Here is an 11486-nt window from a genome sequence, read left to right as displayed (position 1 = left end):
ACGCGAATATTTAAATACGAAGAGTATACGGGTCACACGTTAAGACATTAGGAAATCCCGTCTTTTAAATTGACGTCTTTATTGAAATATGTATATCAAAGTTCAAAGATTCCCTCGGTCACACACACAAATGTTTACGCAATGAGAATTTGTTGACGCTATATTACCGTGATCAATGGCAGATATCGCCGTATTGTGTTGATCACGATCCACGAGTTAATGAATAAGTATACGAACAGACGAACGACACGAAGTGTGTTTATTTCATATGCGTTCGATGTATCTTCAGCATATGGGCGAGAATGTATACGGACTCATTTCATTCATCCGAAACCGCGGCACGAGAAATTTGATTCAAAAACGGTTGAGTTCACCAAGTCGAGTCGAATTCCGTGGAATTCTCACAATCAGTATAAGAGCTACGTCATTATCCTTATCTGCATTCGATTCTCATCGGATCGGCGAGACCGGTCTAAAGTCCGGAGTGTCGCGCAGCGCACGATATCACATACATACACACACACACACACACACACGTACATACGCGCGTTCGACTTTGAATTTTTACAAATCGACAGACGCGCGTTTCTCGCTTCAGTTGAATTCGCGCGCAGTTTATCCGCGCGAGTCCGCGGATCGCCGACTGTCACCTCGAAGTTTCGAAGTTGCTCGCGTTCGACCAGAAAGATTGTTAGATTCTCTCGAGTCGATTTAATACCTTCCACCAGAGCTAGGCGAGCGCGATGCGATTTCGCGCCGTTCAACGCGACATTAAATCCCCTCGCGAATCCGGTTTGCCGTTATCTGGCGGCACCGCGCGGACAGGCATCGGGCAACTCACCTGGGTTCCTGTACGCGTAATACTTGAAGATACTCGTCCTCCGACCGGTCTCCGACTGTTCCATCTCCAGCGACGCGGTCGAGTCCTCGAGGGAATCGAACCCTTCAGGAGTGCCTCGCTCGCTCGCGGTCGCCGTATCCTCCGTATCCCCGTTCGCGTCCCCTGCCGCATTTCCGTTCGCCTCCTCCCGCTCCATGAATCACCGCGGATCCTCTTCTCTTTCGGCCGCCGCGGCGTGATAACGATAACTCCCCGCGGGTCTCGCTATATCCGATATTTTCTTCTTCTCTCGTAATTATTGCAACGAATCGATGATCGAACAACGTCCTTCTCTAGGATGACGTCGTTTCCTAGAATCGCGAGAAAACAAACGATTACTCGAACGTCACGCACCTAAGTAAGTGCGCCAGGCGTGCTCGTTCGCCGGAATGCGAGGAAATCGTCGGCGACCTGATCAGGGTACCTCCGCCGTCTCGCGGCCCCTCTCGCTTTTTTTCTCCCCCCCTTGCGTACTCCGTATACTCGGGCGACAGTCTCGTGTCGTGGTCACGGCCAGGTCCCGAATTAGCCGTACGCAGTCCGATCCCGAGAGTGTTTCCTCATACTTGTGCGGGGTCGGTCAACGTTCACGTTTTAAGCTACGCCCATCTGACCATGTGACACCAAAAAAAACCCCGTCAAAGGGTATTTTATCTCCGCAGGAAAGAAGCGACGTGCTTTAAAGTAGTTTAAAGATACATCTCGGCTCCGTGGCTTCGCTTGCGTAATATCGAATCGCCAATTAACGTTTAATTATACAGAAATTAATACGGCGGCAAAATTTTGTTCTCTTAAAACAATACGCGCGATTCGGTCTCAATCCACGTGCTTTTATTTAAAAAAATATATAATATACATTTACAGAATTTCCGACGATGTCGTTGTAAAACGCGATGTTATTATAAATATAAAAGAAATGGTGAAATTTTTTGCAAAAGAGATAGTCGATCCTCGCTTCCTCAGTTCATTTTTCTTTAGTGACACAAACAAGCAATACCGACCCGATTTTTTTTTTGTGGTTTTAAACCTGTACGCACGTGGTTTTCGAACTGAACGTGAGTACTGGAGACATATGATGCTGAACAGAGACATCGTATAAAGCGAAGAGAGAGGCCGCATATATGCGTTCGTAGTTTTTCCTGGGAAGCATCAGACTACCCGGGAGTAACAGCTACGGTCCGTCCTTATATACGAATTGCATCATACCCGAGTGCTAGCGAGAAACCCCACGACGACGAAGCCATCCTACCAGCTCTATTTCGACCCCCGAAATCCTCACGACCGACCCCAATAATGCATTCTAGACTGTAACCGTTGTACATGTCGATTATCGAAATGCAATTTAGAGACGTTTTAACATAATTTTCATAATTTTTCAGTTGAATAATCGCTGTGGAGTACAAGGCGATGACCGCCTAGCGGCCGAGACCCTAAACTAAAATGCATCGCGCAATGTGCATGCAACGGTGGCGTTGCATGCCCTTCGTGGCGCGCGGACGTTCAAAACTGCGCGCGCGATATAATTCAGGACCTTCGCTGCAATCAAGATCAGCGCCCCGACCCGACACAGAGATTAAGGGTTCAAGGGTAAAAAATTAACGAGTATCAAGAAACAAATAAAAACCGGATGCAAATTAAGCTGGGAATATTAAAACATTGCCTGCGTTCGTTTGTTCTCTTTAGGAGCTATTGGGAAAATAAAATCTATAATACACGTTATGCGGTATTTTATATATTTTATTTTCCCCAATAGCTCCCAATATGAATAAACGAACGCAGGCATTATCGCTTAACGCAGTCACCTTTATCTCTTAAGCGCGCGATATGTACGCAATCAAAATACGTAAGACGCAAGTCCTCTACAGGCCTGAAGTACCTACGCTTATCTACACACGGATTTTTAAATATTCATTCAAACGATACGATGTGGTAAGGAATGCCAAGGGCAAGGTGCAAAGATGCATTACTCTCCGATGAACCGACGAACTTTGAACTTTCGCGGGTCGATCGGCTAATTGAAACGCGACGACTCGCTGGAATTCAAAGTTTTAACACGTGGGGGAATCTCTTATCAGAGCAATTACTAGCTTTTTTTTTCAAGATTTGCATAGCGTTTATAAATCTCCGATCGAGCAATGGTATGACGATCGCTCCCAGCCGAGTCCGAGACAGATTCTGCAAAGTATACAAATTTTGTCGGCAAAAATACTACAGATTCGATACATTTGGCACGTACGATGCTGTTGGCAGAATACTGGCAGAAATGTAGTGAAGTTTCTTTTTCGCAACATATCTCTTGCAGCGATTCTAAAGATACTTATTAATATCGGATATTGTTAAATTAATTATCAATTTAATTACATGATCGCGTACTAAAAGCTTCACACTAAAAGAAAACACAGTCTCAAACTGGAGCTATTCCAGTTTCAAGCCCTGTGTTTCAAGACCGACAGTTCGGCGCGTAGTCGAAAATACATAAATTCACAGAAAAATATATTAGGCACAAAAAATCAAATCCGACCGTATATTGGTTTTTTATTTATTTGGATAGTTTATCAACAAAATATAATAGACTGATGGCAGAAATCATACAGACTTTGACATTATTTGATACACTTGCTACACAGTTTGACGCGAGTTGGCAGCGGAAACAGAACGGAATCTATCTGTTCGATAGATTCCGCTCGGATTTCTGCCGCCAATATATACTGTCAGGTTATGTCAGCTGGCTCTATCGGCAAAATATAAGATTAATGCGAACACAGTTGACCAATTTGCTAACAATTTCCGATCGAATTGGCTGCCAATCTGTTAGCATCCTGAAGATAATACTACTCATCAATATGAAAATTCTGCGAAAAATGCAAAAAAATGTTGCGTATCATTTATTTATCGACGTTTTTTTTTAAATAAAATAAGAATACGTAAATAAGTAAATAAAAACAAAATATCAATTCTAATAGTAGGTTCTGTGAAAAATACAAACGCATTTTCCAATGCAAAGAAGAGCTGATTAACATATTCACTTCATACTTATTTTTTCTCCGAGATTTTTCTTTTTTTTTTCAAATATTAGCGGGGATTATTCTCTTTCGCTAGAAACAGAATAAAAAAAAAGAGTAAATAAATCGATCGAACGTTAGTCAATTACATACTCACAGGCCCGTATTCACAGTCCGTTCCTATTTCAAGACCGTCTTAATTTAAAGTATGTGGCTCTAATATGGCTCTGTTCTGTGTTTGGTTTATAAAATCCAATTAACATATTGTAAGAAAATCAGCTGTCTCCCATCACTGCCCATCACAATCACGGTCGCTCGCGGTATCGGGAGAGGCATAACAGACTACCGTCTCGAAAAATCTCACAGAGGAGGTGCAGCAGGTGCCGTAAGGTGCGCCTGGTCCACGTGTCCACGTGGAATTACGAGGTTGCGTTATGTCATTGTGTCATTCTCCCGAGCGCGAGCGCGAGCGCGAGCGAGGTTCGCCGCGCCGGTGCGACCACGTGGAGGCTGAACTGGAGGCGCCTCCGAGCTCCGAGCGGAGCGACGAGCGACGAGGACGAGCGGAGAGGCACGAGAAAAAGCCGGGGAGCGGTGAGGGCGTGGGGAAGGGGATGCCGGGTGCCCGAGGGTCGGTTACTCACTGCTGCAGGTGCCGCGGTCGCGACCGGCGAGTCGGACGACCCGCGACCCGTCGACGCTCCACCGAGATCGCCCTCGCGACGAGAGCGATTGCACGGCCGGTCGATATCCCGACGAGCGCGCTCGCGCATACCTCGGGCGCGCGACGCTCGTCGCCCCGCGGAAAACGGCGATCAACGACGAGAAATTTGGCGCGGACACCGCGTACCACCACACGCGCGAGCGCGGAGCGATCAACGAGAACGCGACGACGAAAACAATCCGTGTCCGCCGATTGCCATGCCGTCCCTCGCCACCCTTTCGCCCTCCTCGCGGCCCGCCGTCGTCTGCTGCGCGCGGTTGCGCGCGCAGTCCTCCGCATGCTCGTTTGCACCTGCACTATCTGCACTCGGGCTCTACGCTCCTTCTCTCCCCCGACGGCGCCGACGCTTGACCGCGTGTCCGTCTCGTTTCGAGTGCAGGAAACAACTGAAGAAAATTAATAGGCGAACGAGCCTTGTGCGTCAATCGCAAATCGGTTCCGCGGGAATATTCAAATTTCAATGCGCGATGCGCGCTACGTTCGAACGCGATGCCTTTAAAAAGTACTTACTTTAGACAGGGTCTATAATTCGGGACAGAATTCTATTTATAATTTTATGTATTTTAAGATTGTAATATCCACAGTCTAAATCAGATTCGCCTTTAAAGCACTTGCTTTAGACGATCTATAATTCGAGATGAAATTCTATTTATAATTTTATATATTTTAAGATTGTAATGTTCACGTTGTAAGACGATTTAAATTAGATCTGAGAATAGAATTGAACTTATAACTTTATATGCCACGTATCTCAATATGTGTTTTATGCGTGATTTTATGTTTGCTTATTCTGATTTTCAAATGTTTTTTTTATTACATGGCATATAAAAGAATATAAATAGGATTTAAATTAAAAATCTCAAATTAAATTAAATTTAAAAAAATTAAATTAAAAGTTTTAATTTAGCATTTTCAAAAATTCTAATTAAAAAGAATTTTTTTAAATGTGTGTGAACGTGTGGTGTATGTGTGCGCGCGTGAATGTTAAACAAATTAAAAATGTTTTTAACTGTAATTTATTGATACAGAGCGTTAGGAAATAAATGGCGCGTGCCTGTGATGTCCTAGATATTAAAAATAAGAAACAAATTGTATATAATAAATATTTAAAGAATAACAGCACTATCTGTTTTCGACAAAGCTAGATATTTTGTATACAAATAACTATTTCTCGTTTCTCGAGCATGTTAATATGTTAAATTATTAAATAAATTAATAATCTCCAGCATTGTATAATCTATTCTATAACATTTCAATATTCAATAGTACTATCAATGCACTTCCATTTATTTAACAGACAATTCTTACAATATTTTTGAGTATATTTCTTCATGAAATAAGGGAGTGTGCCTATATGAGGTAAATGTATTATATATCACATAACACTACATTTAAAAAGTTTATATACTATTTAAATAAATTTTACATTTGGTAAGTTGAAATAAACTTTATACACAAAAATTGAGTGCACAATTTAAGCGTTTGACATCACAGTTTTTTTTACATCATACATATAGTTATAATTCTAAGATACTATAAATATCAAATTTTTGATAAATGTAATATTCAAAGAAACACAAAATAATGTATCTCCTTCGAATACTATCTTTTGCTAAAATTCTAATTCTATAAACGTATTACATTTTCATGTTGTAAATAAAATAATCCCTGACTATGAATTTTTTTGACAATTTACGAAATAATTTACAGTTTTAATTTTTTAATCTAGATGAGAGTTATTCAGTCCGATTTTCGTATGTTTTGTTGACAAATGTCCTGGAAGTAAAGTAAATATTGTAATATCGATGCATATCGCATAATTCTGCACATCCCAATATAAAAATTTCATAACAAAAAAATAAACTATGGTACTCGTTTTAGAAATAGGTATGTTAACAACTTACTGAATTATATCAGGTAATCCCTTGTATCTACAGATGTACTTGTGTCCAAGTCCATGGGATGAACCAATTCTTATCATTTGGATACGATTTGTATTATTTCCAAAACTATCTATTGCCGCTTGATAAAGCTGAAATACAAAGCCACTTGTAAATATTAATTCCTTACTAAGCATCTATACAGTTATCTAAAAGTCTATAAATAAAATATTGTCGACATACCTTTTCTGCCAAAAAAATTGGAATCACACCATCATCTTCAGCATGTAATATCATAATAGGACAGTCAATCTTAGTAATATGCTTATCAGACTCAAATCGCAGATTATTATTAAAAAATGGTTGAACAACCATCCAATGGAACCATGGTAAGTGCTTGAATATCTGCATAAAAACGCGTGAAAAATGGATATGTTTATTCGAAGCAGTATGATTTATATCTGACAAGATAATCAAAATATACCTGTGCAAATGGATGTTCCGTTAGTTCATCTTGAATGTTATTGAACGGTGCTTCCAAAAACAATCCTGCTGGTTGTATATTTTCAGCTGCTAACAGAGCTAATACATGCGTAGAAACTCTAATGACAAATAAAAAGTTACACGATATTATAATAAGCTACTCTTCAATTTGTATTAAAAAAAAATAATTTAAACGCAATTTACCCGGTTCCTAAAGAATGACCCCATACAAAAACTGGAACTGAGCCATTAACTTTTTTCATCACCCACTCGAAAACATATTTACTATCCGTGACTACACCTTCCTCGGAAAGCTCAACTGCATCACTATCGCCATAGCCTAAATTGATAAAAGATGACCACGAATAAAACTTCCTTTTAAATAAAATACGTAAACAGTATTTTTACACGAATTTTTCTAAAAGAAAATGCAAGTTCTTGATACTCACTTCTGTAATCGAAACATATAACATGATAATTTAGGTCTTGGAAAAGCTTATAAAGCTCGAGTCTATGCGAGCTTGCTCTATTACCACTATTTCCATGAAGATATAGGAACACAGGTTGCTTAGCCTTATTTAAAACTGCTTCATAAGCTTCATCTGTTACAGGAATGGACTTATTTAATAAAGATCGTGGTAATATCTGCCTGCAAATGAAGTACCATTTAATATAGAACGCACACTATTATATATTACAATATAACAATATAGAAGCAATACAGCTTCATAAAGTTACAAATTTTACACAAGTTTTATGCGATCACTCACCATGCACCAATCTTTACTTGCTGGTCGGTATATAAATAGAAATTTCTAGCGCCGTTCAGTCCAACCAATTCTGGATTGGAAAAGTCTAATTTAAGTGGCCAATGTACTAAAATAGATTAAAATTATATATTATTAAGACACAAGCTATAATTTCATCATATTTCAACAAATTTAGAGCATAAGAGTTAATTTCACTATTTTACATATTTCTTCGAAAATCAATTCATAAAAGCTTACAAGTTTTAACATTACTAATTTTTGTGAGCATCGTTTACTGCGTTTCATTTGTTACACACCAAATTAATTACTTACCAAAATTTAAAAAAAGTATCTTTTTTTGAAGGGTATATGAATAATGATAAATTACTGGCAGAAGCCCAAATATAATGAGGTATATCAGGATGGATAGCTTCATTGTCCAAGTTAAGCATCTGTAATGTAGCATTTACATATGTATACATATATGTGTATAAATAATTAATAATTTAACAAGGCTTTTGTCTATTATCTTCGGTGCAAATAGTCATGATATTGTAGTAAAAGTAACGAGATGTATAGTAAAAAGAAACTTCAAGATGTATACGTTGTCCTACAATCACCTGAAGTCCTTTAAGTTGCATATTCTTTGCCAACTACAAAACTAATTTTCCGTCAACAGAAAAATTAAGGTTCTGTATAATAAATGATAAATAAAACACTATGTTTTAAATAATTTAAAACAGATATTATCAGAATTTTAATTTGTAAAAGAATGTATTGCAAAAATAATATAATATAATATAATTCAAAATTATAGAATTATAATAAACAATTACTTCATAGAGAAAAGGTTGACTTCAGATTGATCGAAGGGCTATAAAAAAATTCATCGAAATCTTAAACATTTTATATGTAATTATCACAAAATTGTGTAACGTAACAATTGTTAATTTTGTGATGTCACTTAAGCAGTTTGCATTTGCAAAAAATAAAACAGAACAATGGCACTTAGAAGTTTAAGAAAACAATAACGAAACAGAGAACAACAACGACAAGAAATTGACAAAAAAATGACAGCTAGATGCAATAGCTGTCAAAAAATTAATACACGCACACGTAAGATAAAAGCGCCTATACACAAGCGCCTATACACATAAATATATATGTATATATATTTTTTAAGCACAAGAGATAAAACCTATTCAAATACAAAAAAGTAAAATCTTAAATAAATTTATTTTTAAATAGCAACAAATTATGTAGCAAAATAATACACCATTATTATGTTAATATTATACCTTTTTATGTTCATAGCAGTCACAGAATGTTACATTCTCTTATGCATATATAATTCATGAGATACACTTATGACACACAAACAATCTTATCTCTTGAAGTTTACGACATATAATAGTTCTGTGGAGTCTCTCTTAACTTATATAATTATTCGATGACATTACGCGCATAATATTATGTTTAGATAACGTGAAAAGTGAAAAGTAAGCAAGTTATGCTTTTTAAATTCTAAATACAAACACATCTCCTCTTATTTATATCTATCATATCTATCATTTATATACATAAAGTATTGTATTTTATTGTTTTGTCGGTTTTGCATCCTTCTTCACTCTGTTTTATTTATGCATAAATTTGTTTAAATATTGTATATTTAGAGCCGATTTTTCACAGTCTCCGATTAATTTGATCCTCCGATTAACTCACTCTGCATCTCTTTCTAACTGTCCCCCTTAGAAAGAGGCGAGTGAGTTTAATCGAAAAATCAAGTTAATCGGAGACTGTGAAATCGGCTCTTGGTAAAATTATTCATGTAAATCTGTATCAGCTCGTATAAAAATCGCATTCTACACAAATCACCGCCACCAATTGTAAAATACTCACAAATAACTATATTTCAATCAAGATTTTTTTCTTCATATTCCTTAACGCGAGTATTGCAAACAAAAATGCGTAATCATCCTCCCTCTTTGATGATCTATCGTAACTATATATCCCACTTCTAGCCCCGACTTATTCACAATAGCTGACAACAGAGACGTCTACAGAGATGTCTAAAGTCTCCTTCTTAGTTTTGAATCGGAAAGCGCACTTCTATTAAGATTGACATTCGTTTCTTAACATGGGAAAGTGATAAATTGTGATGAAACACAAGATTGATGTTTATAAAAATAAAACATGGACAATATCTTGATAAAATGTTTTTCTGTTCAATTCTGTTCAATCTTATAATATTATGTGCTGCAGTTAACTTATTGTGATTAATTCTTACATCATCCGTTCACTGTGATTGACAAGAATAACTGTGGTGTGTCGCAATAAGCTGACATGATTGCTGACTGAAGAGTCGAGTCGACGTAAACTTTATACAACAAAGAAATTAACATATTCGACTTTACATCGTCCCGTTTAAATAAGCTTGCAAGCTAACATTACGATGCACAGTTACGTCAACAAAAGGAATACAGAAATATGTTGACAGAGATACAATTATGGTAAAGCCACTTACATTCCCATGTACCAAATCTCAAGGATGACGATTGGTACTATCGCCGCTAATAGTAGGTACACCGACATCGTGACTGTTAGTGGTTTGATTGCAAGTCCTCTCTTCGAGCAAACTTAATGCCACAAACTTGTTACAAGAGACTGTTTTACCGTTATTGTCTTAAGCAAAACGTTTGGATGTAAGATGATAAATAATTACAAAAAGCTTCACAAATATAAATATGTATTGTGTATGTATAAACAATCTTTTTTCTTTCAATATTCCTGAGTACGAGTGAAAATTTTTACAATTCACATGCTACACTTCTGTCCGACAAGTGTACGACTATTATACATGTATTAAGCATCTCAGTTTAATTCAAAAATAATGTAATATATATTCCTTCAATAATATATATTTCACCTGGAAAGAAGAACAACAGACACTTATATATAAATCTTTAAAGATATATGTCTTTATTATCACTTTTCACTTGTATATCTGAAAAATCGTATAGATAAAACTGACAGGTACACCTATACTTGCAAACTTTAAAATAAAAAAACAAAATTACTTCTGGGCATGAATATCTTTCTTTCACACGATACATTTTTTTACATACTTTTAAAGCGTTAATGTTAGGCTTCTACAAGAACGATAATAACGGATTAGTATAGCGACTCTAGTTTTCCAGCAAAACTGTAAAAGTTACGCTATATATCCATCGATTAACAAACGTTCGATCGATCCGGGGGCGAGAAGGGGAGAATTAACTTCGTTCGGAGAAAGAGTGCCTGTGCATGCAGTTTTAATGAGCCGAGTATACCTTCTCACGAAACGTTTCTTCGGTAGCCAATATACCATTATTACGACGGATCGATATAGCGGCTTTTGTCCCGTTGAACGTTCGACAGGTGTCTGTAATTAACACTCGTATTGTTTACAGACGGCAATTGACAATTGCGAGCTGCGCGTGACGTTTGCGTCACGTCGCGACGAGATTGACTGTATTGAAGCACCGCGGATCGCGGATGCCCCGGACGTAAACCCGCGTCCCGTAGTCCCGTTTACGTGCCGGGCGAGGTATTTATTTTTAACCGCGCGCCTCCGTTACACCTGGTTTTGCACCTAATACTGACTAATAATACTTCGAGAACGCGGACACCGACTGACGTCGACGTCTCGGCTCGGCGACGGCGTCAATTCTCGAGGTTCGCCTAGGCCTAAAGTGAAAGTGACGTGATTGACGTGAAGTTGGTAGGAGG

At 37.9% G+C, this 11486-nt stretch overlaps 2 protein-coding genes across 9 annotated transcripts in view; both read right to left on the bottom strand.

The window, feature by feature from the left end:
* Positions 1 to 4839, bottom strand: part of LOC112458596 (glycerol kinase-like) — a 12937-nt gene extending 8098 nt beyond the window's left edge. Inside the window, exons 1-2 of one of the 3 annotated variants that reach the window (XM_025022319.1) lie at positions 4527 to 4839; positions 842 to 1191 (exon numbers count right to left, since the gene is read on the bottom strand). In XM_025022319.1, the coding sequence (XP_024878087.1) occupies positions 842 to 1037 (196 nt within the window). In that variant the 5' untranslated portion in view covers positions 1038 to 1191; positions 4527 to 4839. Of the gene's footprint in view, positions 1 to 841; positions 1283 to 4039; positions 4221 to 4526 lie in introns of those variants that run through there. The other 2 variants (XM_025022320.1, XM_025022321.1) reach the window with 2 other exon arrangements.
* A 1025-nt stretch (positions 4840 to 5864) lies between these two features.
* On the bottom strand, positions 5865 to 11417 carry LOC112458577 (monoacylglycerol lipase ABHD12). 6 transcript variants are annotated; one of them, XM_025022275.1, is made up of 10 exons: positions 10844 to 11417; positions 10243 to 10644; positions 8052 to 8170; positions 7740 to 7845; positions 7419 to 7618; positions 7174 to 7309; positions 6971 to 7088; positions 6730 to 6891; positions 6511 to 6638; positions 5865 to 6382 (listed from the first exon to the last, which is right to left on the bottom strand). In XM_025022275.1, exons 2-10 carry the CDS (start codon positions 10308 to 10310, stop codon positions 6343 to 6345), a joined length of 1077 nt encoding a protein of 358 aa, XP_024878043.1. In that variant the 5' UTR covers positions 10311 to 10644; positions 10844 to 11417; the 3' UTR covers positions 5865 to 6342. The 6 variants fall into 6 exon arrangements, with proteins under 6 accessions (XP_024878043.1, XP_024878044.1, XP_024878045.1 ...); XM_025022276.1 differs by having other exon boundaries at positions 11048 to 11417; XM_025022277.1 differs by lacking the exon at positions 10243 to 10644 and having other exon boundaries at positions 11048 to 11417.
* Positions 11418 to 11486: the final 69 nt, after the last annotated feature.

Source organism: Temnothorax curvispinosus, unplaced genomic scaffold, assembly GCF_003070985.1.
Source record: "Temnothorax curvispinosus isolate PA1 unplaced genomic scaffold, ASM307098v1 QBEX01009010.1, whole genome shotgun sequence".
NCBI classification, from domain to species: Eukaryota; Metazoa; Arthropoda; class Insecta; order Hymenoptera; family Formicidae; genus Temnothorax; species Temnothorax curvispinosus.
The sequence above is the reverse complement of the archived record's forward strand: the minus strand, read 5'-3'. Positions and strand labels throughout refer to the sequence as shown.

Bases quoted from the DNA above. Each gene is read 5' to 3' on its own strand.
- LOC112458577 (XM_025022275.1), bottom strand. From the start codon at position 10,310: ATGTCGGTGTACCTACTATTAGCGGCGATAGTACCAATCGTCATCCTT. The intron at 7,089-7,173 runs GTAAATTGCGTT...ATTTGTCATTAG, and splicing joins GGTCATTCTTTAGGAACCGG to AGTTTCTACGCATGTATTAG. The intron at 6,383-6,510 runs GTAAGTTGTTAA...CTTTACTTCCAG, and splicing joins GGATTACCTGATATAATTCA to GACATTTGTCAACAAAACAT.